This window comes from Octopus bimaculoides, chromosome 5 (genome assembly GCF_001194135.2).
Source record: "Octopus bimaculoides isolate UCB-OBI-ISO-001 chromosome 5, ASM119413v2, whole genome shotgun sequence".
Classification (NCBI taxonomy): Eukaryota; Metazoa; Mollusca; class Cephalopoda; order Octopoda; family Octopodidae; genus Octopus; species Octopus bimaculoides.
The window spans coordinates 43,518,381-43,530,961 of NC_068985.1; the positions used below are offsets into that span (position 1 = coordinate 43,518,381).

At 38.0% G+C, this 12,581-nt stretch overlaps 1 protein-coding gene across 1 annotated transcript in view; it reads right to left on the bottom strand.

Moving 5' to 3' along the window:
• LOC106881290 (FAST kinase domain-containing protein 1, mitochondrial) overlaps nt 1-12,581 on the bottom strand; it is a 32,699-nt gene that overhangs the window by 8,620 nt on the left and 11,498 nt on the right. Inside the window, exons 5-8 of the mRNA XM_014931623.2 lie at nt 7,318-7,627; nt 4,727-4,855; nt 4,194-4,307; nt 1,076-1,163 (exon numbers count right to left, since the gene is read on the bottom strand). Of these exons, the coding sequence (XP_014787109.1) occupies nt 1,076-1,163; nt 4,194-4,307; nt 4,727-4,855; nt 7,318-7,627 (641 nt within the window). The remainder of the gene's footprint in view (nt 1-1,075; nt 1,164-4,193; nt 4,308-4,726; nt 4,856-7,317; nt 7,628-12,581) is intronic.

Genomic DNA, 12,581 nt, shown 5'->3' on the forward strand with positions numbered 1-12,581 from the left:
ATATATATATATATTGCAGTGTGAGAAGGGTCATAGGGAACCATACACAGTGTGTCTTTCTCCAAAAATAAAAGAGCAATATGTAATAGCATGGAACGGAAATAAAGAAGACATGTACTGAGTTTAGATTTAATCAACTGTACCTTGTTAACTGGTCTTGTACCAATGTTAGATTTCAATATTATGAACGCAGAAATGATTGCATGGTTAAAGTGTTCACTTTATCACCATGTATTTTCAATATGATCCCCTTGTCTTCTACCATGGTGCAATGCAATGGGACTGAACCCAAAACCATGTGGTTGGGAAGCAAGCTTTTCAACCAAGCAGCTACACTGTGATATAAACAACAGCAACAGTTCTCAGTGCCCCAGAGGGGAAAAAAAAACTTTTTGGTATCTCCCCACTGGTTAACAGGTATGGTAAGCCAGAGGAAATTTTTTACCCCTTCACACTCTAGCTTGGGAGCAACTGTCTTCCCTTACTACCCTCTCCTTGCTACACACCTGATTGCAACTACCCTGATATCTCTACAACCAGTACAATAATCAAAATCGGTTGGAGTTTATTGGTATGAGGAATGGAAAGAGAAAGAAAAATGGAATTAATTCTTCATAGATCTGGTTCTATGAAGAATCAATTTCTCTGAAAACATTTTATGTGGTTATTTTCATTTAACAGCCCTGTTTCCAGGAAGAATTTCTCTTTGAAGGAACTATAGTATTATTTTTCATTGAAGGAACTACTATTATTTCTCACTGAAGGAACTATTGTTATTTCTCACCGAAGGAACTATTCTTATTTCTTACAGAACAAAATCTATTTCTCATTTAAGGAACTGGTGTTATTTTCTACTGAAGGAGCTACTGTAAAATTAACCCATCATTTAGTATCTTATGCTACTGACTTCAAATCTCCTCTTGTGGTTGTAGCTGGAAAGGGATGTATTCAAGCAGTTTCACTGTACTGCCCTAAATACAATACATAATGAGAATCTTCAGGGGCACATCATTAACTCAATGGTTTCCCATCCATCATTAAAGTATACTGTAGGAAGACAACTTTTGAAACTTACTTCTGGTACCCTTCTTCTTGGATATGTAGTTCATTGGCAAGAGAGATACTGACTGGTTTCTTATCAGCATCTAGAAGACATTCAAAATCTAAAAGAAAAAAAAGAAAAAAGATCTCTCATTCTACTAACCAGAAAATCAATAAGTCAGATGGCTATCTGTAGATGAGGCAATGGAGGCAAAATATAAGAGATCTTAGCAACTGAACACAACTGACGATATTAATAATTCTTTTCTAAACCAAGCATTAATTTTTTACTTGATTTCCAAAGTTATATACTTTAGTCGAAAGTATTAAAAAAAATATTTCTTTCTAATTTTGGTACAAGGCCAATAATTTTGAGAGAAAGGAGGAAGTTGATTGAATCAACCCCAGTATCTAACTGGTACTGGAGTTGTGTACTCAAGAAGACCTGCCCACAACAGAATTGAGATTCTAAAACCAAGGTGCAATGTAAAAAGCCCCTAGTACTTTCGTGGCGATAGGGAATGCATTCAGCTGTAGAAACCAAGCCTAAACGGACTATAGAACCTGGTGTAGCCCTTGGCCTTGCCTGCTCCTTCAAGCCACCCAATCCATGCCAGCATGGAAAAAGGATGTTAAAGGATGATCTCAAAAGGATGAAAGGCAACACTGACCGCAGAGGGATTTAATATATTAAAAAATATAAGAGAAATTATATTATTGGCATTACTGAATAATCCTTTCACTGGTTCCAGTCAGGTGGTGAGACCATATAATGTTGAATAAATTTTCACTTTATAAATTTGTCAGTAAACAGGATTTCCTTCTGTTTCAGATGTATTCTCTACATGATGCATTAACCTTAAACATATGAATAAAAATGGAGCTCTGTGTGGTCATTTAATCTATTAGAAATAGTAGTAAAAACTCTCTTAAAAATAGAAGCACAACTTTCACAATGTAGCCTATAAAAAATAAAATGTGAGAATCATGGGTGGAAAGCCTCTAATCATAGCTCTGCTTAACTAGAGGTGACTTATGGATGAACAATGTCCACTTTAACCCTTTCATGAATATATTTCTAACATAATACTCTGCGTATTTGTTAATTCATTTTGTGAGGATCGGGGGTGGAAAGCCTCTGATCAAAGTTCTGCTTAACTAGAGGTGACTTATGGATGAACAACATCCACCTTAACCCTTTCGTGAATATATTTCTAATAGAATACTCTGCCTATCTGTTAATTTTGTTGCCTATCTGCATGGATTTTTATCTTTTATTTGTTTCAGTCACTGGACTGGATCCTTGCTGATGCACCACTTTCAAGGGTTTTAGTTGAACAAACTGACTCTAGTATTTATTTTAAAAATCTGGTACTTATTCTAGCAGTTTCTCTTGCCAAATTGCTGCAATATAGGGACATAACACACCAACATTGGTTATCAAAAAGTGGTGGTGGGACAAACACAAAGCCACACACACACACACAATGGGTTTCTTTCAGGTTCCGTTTGTCAAATCTACTCTCAAGGCTTTTTTTCATTTATTGGTATTTAAACATTGACTTAATAAAAAGTTCTTGCATAAAATTATGATGGAAGTTTTTCATTTAACCCTTTAGCATTTAAACTGGCCATATCTGGTCAAAATATTCTACTGATTTTATGTAAAAACTGGCCATATCCAGTTTTTCAACCTACCCTACAATGTTAATCTAAAAATAAACAAGCACATAATCAAAATCTCAAGGCTACAAGATAATGCAATATATATTCAAAACAATGTAACTAAATGACCATTACATTTGGTGGAGTAATCTGAATGCTAAAGGTTAAATACGAACACTTTGAAATAGGTAGTTTTGTATTACAGAACCAAAGTGGTCTTAGGCATGTTTGTCAGAAAAGGGTTAAACATATTCCTATAAAATGGATGAATGATTTACATCATGAAATTTAATAAAGATAATTGAATTAATATTAATGAGGAAACTAAGGCGGTGAGCTGGCAGAAATCGTTAGTATGTCAGGCAAAATGCTTAGCAGAATTTTGCCTGTCTTTCGTTCTGAGTTCAAATTCTGCTGAGGTCGACTTTGCCTTTCATCCTTTTGGGGATGATAAAATAAGTATCAGTTGATTCCCAAGGTCAATGTAACTGACTTAGCCCCACCCCTGAAAAAGTTGGCCCTCTGTGCCAAAATTCGAAACCAATATTAGTGAGAAAATTGGCAAGTTATATCCATGATTTGATTTCAATTTCTAGTTGAAATTATTTCACATCATTTAATGAAAACAATGTTCCAGTAATTACCTTAAATGTAGTGTCTAAAACCAACTGAAGAACTTGTGTTTCTGATATACTTGGCTAAGAATGCATGGATGTCATTAAATTCGTATTTTCTTTTTATCTACAAACGTAAACTTATATCATCATCATCATCATCGTTTAACGTCCGCTTTCCATGCTAGCATGGGTTGGACGATTTGACTGAGGACTGGTGAAACCCAATGGTTACACCAGGCTCCAATCTGATTTGGCTGAGTTTCTACAGCTGGATGCCCTTCCTAACGCCAACCACTTCGTGAGTGTAGTGGGTGCTTTTACGTGTCACCGGCATGAAGGCCAGTCAGGCAGTACTGGCAACGGCCACGCTCAAAATGGTGTATTTTATGTGCCATCTGCACAAAAGCCAGTCCAGGCGCACCCATATGTAATTATAATTAATGTTGCAACAACAAGAACTGTGTAGGCTTTTGTCAAAATTGACTGACAGTGAGAAATGTGAGAGATTTAACCCTTTTGATATCAACCTATATAAGACTGACCCTTTATTCTAGTGATATAAACTAAAACTTTCCATCAAAGTTAGTTAATTTTTGTTTTAAACACCAGCTGAGTAATGACAAAGACATTTTACTAAATTCTTCCATAATTTTAAGAATTAACTAAAGTAAAGCCAATGTATTTTAACAGAAATATGGTAAGAAAAGGGTAACTGAAGATTGTGAAATAAATATACTTTGGCTGAGGACAGTCTATCTTAAAGGGAAATTATCAAACATAGAAAAACAAGAATACCATCTTGATCATCATTCACCCAACATCCTTGTAGCCCTACATTCAAAATGACAGCAATAAAATGTAACTACTTACCAAGTACAAAGAAATAAGGAGTAAATGCTGAAGCTCTGTAAAACTTTGAACTGCCAAGAGCCTCTTTCAAAGCTGATTCTATTTCATGGTGAATCCAGGATTCATTATATTTATCTGTAAAGATTTACAATATTTATGAAGCATGTTAATTACTGTCATCATTATTGTCATAGTTGTTTTAATGCTCACTTTTTCATGCTTGCATTGAGTGAATTTCTATGGCCAGATGCCTTTCCTGTCACCAACCTTCACCTGTTTCCAAGCAAAGTAATATTTCCCTGTGGCCAGACTTATTTTCACAGAAGACTGAAAATGCAGGACACTGCTTGTATGACAGTGACACTCATTTACAACTATTATGCGATGACAAAACAAGGAAACAATTATACATGCACACAGACACACATGCATAGGAAACAAGAGTTGAATAAGATAGAATATCTTTTATATTGGTGAGAAGAATTATATTTAAGCTTTTATAAATACCAAATTAAAGTTTCAAAGCAAAAAAAAAAAAAAAAAAAAAAGAATACCTCTACTCATAGTCTTTTGACAAAATTCTTCATGGAACCAAGGGATATCAAGATGTGGGCATTCTAAGACAACACAACGGTTTAGTAGCATGAGACTCATCTTGATATTCTGTTGACTTTGAGGATGTGCTACAATAAAATAAGAACATTAGCTTATAAGCAGTGTATTGAGTGTTACATTGGTAAATATTGATTGAAGTATTTATTATCTTCAAAGTGAGGTTAATGGGTTGATCAATGTCATCAAGTTGATGCTAAATTAATAAAGACTTTATAACAAACATTTAATTAAAATAGATGAGACAATGAGGGAGCCCTTACATGGTTGTTTGACTTGGTAGAAAAGCAGTCAATTAGCCCTTGAATTATATTCTACTTTTTAAGGAAATGAAGGACACTGGAGGATGTAGTCCTAGATACACTATGCCTGAATAAAAGTGTTATATCCTTATGGATAAAGAAATACACTGCAACAGTGCAATGACAATATAATTGAAGCAAATGGCAGTAACCACACAGAATGTAACAACAGTCTTTTAAGAACCAACAATCCAACACGCTAACTCAAACTGTAAACTTTGAACTCCAACTTTGAACTAGCATGATGATTTTATTCAAACCACAAGGGTTAAACAAAGAGGGGACAATACATGGGACAAATAGGGTCAGGGACTTATTGAATGATATTACATATATGAATAAATACATAATAATTTTGGATGAAAGTGAAAAGAAAATGAATGGACGCGGAATCAGTTTGACCCCACCAACCACATTCCTGCATTGAACTGTTTACTTCATCCCTTTTTTTTACTCTGCTTAATTAGGCATTTACATACCCAACATTCGGGCTACTTTCTTCCATCTTCTTTTGTACTTTTTTGACATCAGGCATTTCTTCTCCAGACATGCTTTCCCTCTTAGGTGATACAAAAAGAGGTTAACCAAAGCATGCCTGGAGATGAAGGTGTCTGATGCAATACCTCTTCCATGTATCTTCCATATCACCTCTTTCGCTATAGCGATTATGGCTAGAAAGCAGAATTTCTCTTCTCCTTTTAGAGGAGATGGTGGAACGATTTTAATAATTGATTCGGCTGACAGCTGTATTTTCCCCAGCTGTGACAGTACCCGTTCGGTAGAAAACCACAGATCTGAGAGACTTGGACACTATACGATTGCATGCAGAACAGTTTCGTTGCTCTGCCCGCAATGTGGGCATGTAGGCAACACTGTGATGCCATGCCTCGTGTGTTTATCCTGAACTGGCAAGGCACTTCAGAAGCACAGCTGGGCCAAGGAGTAAAATCTTTCAATGCAGGTTGGCAAGCTGACTTTCATTGAAACCTAGAGTCTCCTCTAGGCTGTCATCACACTTGCCCTCTATAGTATGCCAAGGTGGTACCCCTGCCACTGGCATTGCTCATTTGGGAGAGAAGCATGAATGCCTGTCGACACTCTTCTTGCCAAGCTCCCAGCCTTGGTCTATGCCTGATCCAGCATTCCAGTTCACCAAAAGAGGTGAACTTGGGAAATATCTCGTCAATGAACAGATACCACACCTGCTCACTGTCCAGATGGTGCCAGAGATGCCTCAACCTTAGCGCAGCTTTAGCCACAGCAGCCCTAACCCACTCTTCAGCAGCTGTTGGCAGCAGATAGAGTGCCTTACAAGAAGCTGCCTGCCCTCCCACAAGTGGTGTCATTAAACCAGACAACAGGTTAAATCTACCATACAAGTAGACTCTGCTAATGGTACCCAAGGGCCAGGTAATCACAAGTTCAATTTCAGAGGAACTGACTTTGTTCTTCATCTTTCAAGGCTCAGTAAATTAAATCACAGTGAGATATTGGAGTGAATTCTGTGTAGAAGTCTGTCTTGCCTACATACCCTCTCCTCAGATATACATATCTGTGTGTGTGTGTGTGTGTGCGTGTTTATATTGTAGAGAGATAAATATAATGACAAGACATTGCCAACACTATCAGTGATTTGAACAAAAATACCTTGTAACATATATTCCACTCAAGTTCTTACAGACATTTCCTTGTCAAAGTCATCATCAGAATTACTGTAAACTACAATGAATTTACAGTGACTGGGCCATAGGAGACTGGAATCAATGATGATATTGTTCACATCATCCTCATCATCAACATTTTATGTCTGTTTTCCATGCTCGTTGGATGGCTTGACAAAAACTGGCAACACCAGGGGCTGCACCAGGTTCCATAGTCTGTTTTGGTTTAGTTTCTACAGCTGGATGCCCTTTCTAACACCAACCACTTTACAAAGCACCCAGTGCTTTGTATGTGGCACCATCACCAGTGCTTTTTATGTGGCACCAGCATCAGTGAATTTTATGTGGCACAGCACCAGTGCTTTTTTAAGTAGCACCAGTACACACATCAAAGCTTTTTACGTGTCACCATAAAATGATAAAAATTATATAAAAATATAGTGAACAACTCAAATATTAGGTAATAAACTTGTTTTCATGGAACTTACACTAAGAAAGCGAAAAATGAATCTCAATTTTCAGAAAAATATGAAAATGAAGTAAAAAAGAGAAAACTAAAGTTCAACTTACAACCAATATATTCATCAATTTTTTCAATGAATTCATATGAGAATAACTTTGAGAGCCACCCGTCGATAAAAATCTGTAATTTGCACAGATCATTGGTAAACTTCAGTTGTCTAGGTAAATCTGCTTTCATGATGTGCCTCTCTAGTTGTCTTTCACATAAACTTTCAAATTCATCAAATAGTTTAGGATGGAATCCCAGGTAAGAAATAACATGGACAAAATTACTGAAATCAGAGAAGTTAACTGTGTCTTCATGGTTCAGTAAATATTCAGTCATTTTGTTTAGGACATCAGGCTGGATGTACTTCACCTGCCAATACACAATAAAACATATATATATAGATACATATACACATAAGCATACACACATACACCATAAGTATCCATTACACTTTGGAGTGGTTGGCATTAGGAAGGGTATCCAGCCGAAGAAACCATACCAAATCAGACTGGAGTCTGGTGCAACCCCTCAGCTTACCAGCCCTGGTTAAACTGTCCAACCCATACCAGCATGGACAATGTACACTAAATGATGATGATGATAATGATATATAATAACAATAATCCTTGGATAGAATTTACTAACATTTAATGCATTGCTATGCTCGTTTCCACAAATCACACGTCTCTTAAGATACACACAAATCCATGTATGTATGCATATGTATGTATGTATATCATGTGATCACATGACCGACCAGGCTATCAGATGTTGTTATACATCACTGGTAACAATGAACTTTTGCATTGTTTTAGCCTTCAAATGGTGCCACCCAGCTGGCTTGGTGAGCAGGCCAACAATCCCCACTGATCAAAGGGGGACTGGAGCAATGAAGTGCTTTGCTCAAGAACACACGCCGCCCAGTCAGGTAATTGAACCTACAATCTAGCAATCACGATGCAACAGCCTAACCACTAGGCCATGTGCCTTCACACACAAACATATATCTGGGGGGTGGGGGTGGGGGGGTGTATGTAGGCAAGCCAGGTACAGACATGGCTGTGTGGTTAAAAAGTTTACTTCATAATCATGTAGTTTTGGGTTCAGTCCTACGGCATGATACTTTGTGCCAGTATCTTCTATTACAGCCCTGGGCCAACCAAATTCTTGAGTGAATTTAGTAGACGGAAACTGAATAGAAGCTTGTCATTTCCATGTGTAGGTGTGTCTTCATCTTGACACTGATGTTAATTGTAAATAAACATCACTGTCATACATGTGATGCTGTTTGTTTGTAATTTTTTATAGATTGAAACAAGTAAAGGTTGGTGGCAGGAAGAGCATCTGGTCATTGAAAATCTGCCTCAATGAATTACATCTGACTCATGTGAGCATGTAGAAGTAGATGTTAAAATGATAATGATTAGAGCACCAAAATTAAATATTGCCATAGTCAACTTAGTTTTTGATCTGTCCAGCTTCATATAGGTAACAGTAATAATATATCAGTGTGAAATTAATTGACTATTCACATTTTCCTACAAAAATTACCCTCCACCCTTTCATCCCTATATAAAGGAGCACTCCATTGGTTATGACGACGAGGGTCCCAGCTGATATGATCAACGGAACAGCTTGCTTGTGAAATTAACGTGCAAGTGGCTGAGTATTCCACTGACATGTGTACCCTTAATGTAGTTCTCAGGGAGATTCAGCGTGACACAGAGTGTGACAAGGCTGGCCCTTTGAAACGCAGGTACTACTCATTTTTGCCAGCTGAGTGGACTGGAGCAATGTGAAATAAAGTGTCTTGCTCAAGAACACAATGCATCATCCCTATATGAGAGAAATCATCACCATTAGTTAATGTCTGTTTGCCATGCTGGAATGGGTTGGATGGTTTGATTGGAGCTGGCAAGGCAGAGGGTTGCACCAAACTCCAGTTGTCTATTTTGGCATGGTTTCTACAGCTGAATGCCCTTCCTAATGCTAACCCCTTTAGTGAGTGTAGTTACTTGCCACATTTACTCCCATACACTCCATAAAATACGACGACGAGGGGTTCCAGTTGATCCGATCAACGGAACAGCATGCTCGTGAAATTTACGTGCAAGTGGCTGAGCACTCCACAGACACGTGTGCCCCTTAACGTAGTTCTTGGGGAGATTCAGCGTGACACAGAGTGTGACAAGGCTGGCCCTTTGAATTACAGGCATAACAGAAACAGGAAAAAAGAGTAAGAGAAAATTGTGGTGAAAGAGTACAGCAGGGTTCTCCACCATCCATCCCCTGCCGGAGCCTCGTGGAACTTCAGGTGTTTTCGTTCAATAAACACTCACAACACCCGGTCTGGGAACCGGAACTGCGACCCTACAACTGTGAGTCCGCTGTCCTAACCACTGGGCCATTGCACCTCCACACTCCCATACAATATCATCTCCAATATGATATGACCTCCAATATTTATACCTAAATATCTGATATATGTTTTCTATTTTTTTACACTTGAGTATGCTGTTGACCTTCCCCCTCCCTGCACTAATTTTGACCTTGATGTTTGATATTAAATTTGTCTGACACCTCCCCACCACCATATCCTCCTCTTTTCATGTTGGGTTAGCCATGTATCAGGTTGAGTAAAAATTAAGCAATGTTTTGAACCATGAAGAATTTGTACCGGATTTTTGCAGAGTTTTGAATTTTTTAAAAACGTTTTTTTGCAATTGTTTGATAATACAGACATAGACTTGCTGAAATGCATCAATAAATTAACATTGATATTTTTTGTCACTGTTGTTACAATCACCTGAAATGGAACTGTCAAAGCATGATATTCGAGCAATTTTGCTATTCAACTTCAAAAAAGGACGTAAAGCAGCTGAAATTGCTTGTGATATCAACGAAACGTTTGGTGAGGAAATGACCAGTGAGTGGTCAGCTCCAAAATAGTTTAAACGATTTCTCAGTGGAGCCCTGAGCCTTGAGGATTGTGAGCATAGTGGACATCCATCTGTCATCGATGATGGTCAATTAAAGACTGTCATTGAGAAAGATCCACGTAAAACCACTCAAAAACTGGCAAAAGAACTTCAAGTTAGTCAGAAAACTGCCCGCAACTATTTGCATGTGATTGGAAAATAAAAAAAACTCGACAAATGGGTACCACACAATTTGAATGAAAATCAGAGAATGTGCAGATATGAAATTTGCTTGTTGCTTCTTCTCTGTAAACAGACTAATCCATTTCTTGACTGTATTGTAACTTGTGATGAGAAGTGGATTCTGAACAATAATAAAAAACGTTCTTTGCAGTGGTTGGACCAAAATGAAGAACTGAAAACCTTCCCTAAACCCGAGCTCTTCAAAAAGGTTATGGTGACTGCTTGGTGGTGTACTACTGGACTCATCCACTATAACTTCTTAAAATCCAGAAAAACCATTACTGCAGAAACATATTGCCATGAAATTGCCAAAATGAACGAAAAACTCCTACTTCTCCTTCCCAGACTGGTCAACAGAAGAGAGCCAATCATTCTTCATGACAATGCTCAACCAAACATTTCACTAACGACGCTCCAGAGGTTGAGGGAATTTGGCTAGGAAGTTCTCCCCACCCAGCTTATTCCCCAGACCTTTCTCCTACCAACTACCACTTTGGTTTCTTGATGGTTTCCTATGAGAGAAGGAGTTAAAAAATCAAACCGATGCTGAAAGTGTTTTCAAAGTGTTCATCAGCTCCAGAACTCCAGATTTTTATGTTATCAGAATAAACAAACTTGTAACTCGTTGGCAAAAATGTGTTGATTGTAATGGTACTTACTTTGATAAATAAAATTTCTGCATTGTTGAAATATATTGTGATGAATTTCATGTCTCCTCTACAGAAAGATACCTGTTTCTCTCATTCTATCATACTTTAAACTACTCAACAACTGACATAAGCTATCTCTTTCAATTCTACACATGCCTACCACAATCAAGGGGTTTTGTCTCACAAGCTACTTGGCTACTTCACTGGTGCCAGTGACCACCATTCTCTTTAAACGTTAAACCAGAGTAGGTAAGACCTTCCTTAGTTTAGTTGATAAACACTTCCCCCATACCAATAGATTGAACAAAATATTTAATAGACATACCCTGAGGTTATCCTTTAGCTGTGCACCTAGTATAAAAAAGATTTTATGAGGTAGGTCCAGACCCGAGGCTGAGGCAGGATGCTCATGCAGGGATAACACAACTTGTCCACTAAATGGCCACTGCAATATGGAAACAGTTGTTTACAAGGCAGAAGTAACAGCATCAGGACCCAATGAACAACTTTGCTTGCGGAAGTATGTGGGGGCAATGGAAGGCCCCTTCAGAACTTGCTTTAATAACCACAAGTCCTCATTCAACATCCTAGAGAGATGTAATGCCACAACCCTAGCCATGCTTGGACTTCGAAAGAAAGCGCCACGGAGTGCAGTATAAAGTGGAAGATCCTAGAAAGATGCAAACCATACTTCAATAGCTGCAAGAAGTGCAGATTATGCCTGGCTGAGAAGAGAGCAATTTTAAAAGGTACCCAACACCCGGATGGTTACCTGAATAGCAGGAGTGAGGTGTTTAATCCTTGCCCACATGAAAGGAAGTACATTCTATACCTGTGCATTCTGCCATGACTGCAACCACAGGTCCCCTTGACCTTCCACCAATGCCCTTGAGCCTGGCAAAAAGAGTTTGACCAAAGCACACACCAAGGCACCCATGTACACACCTATAAAGCAGATACCTTACAAAATAAACTATCTCCCACACCCCAATACATACCCCTTCACACAAATTGTACTTCCACATATACACAGACCCCCAAATGCTAACATAAACCTCTCCCCCATGACTTTATCCTTTACAGGAAGAAAACAGACCAACAAACACAGCTATATATACCTACACCCCCAGAAGAAATTATACATATGACACCGCTACACATACCACACACCCCATCCCCACATTAATAATACACACTTTCCCCACTTCAAGATAACTCTGGCTGACTTCATAGTATACTCAACCAAGGGACATAACTCCTAAACTAATCCTCTGGCCCTTTTTCACAGCAGCCGCTAACCGGTTGTGCTAATGTACCTCTGACAACAGAGAGCAGTCGCCATATTTCCTCCAATATCAGCTAACTCTGATGAGTGTAAAGTTATATAATCAGTTTGTTACCTAACACTTCATTGTATTCTTTATGGGAAACTGATTGGTAAGATCAGCTGCGATTGATATTTAATACTATACATTTTGAATATATATATATATATATATATATATATATATA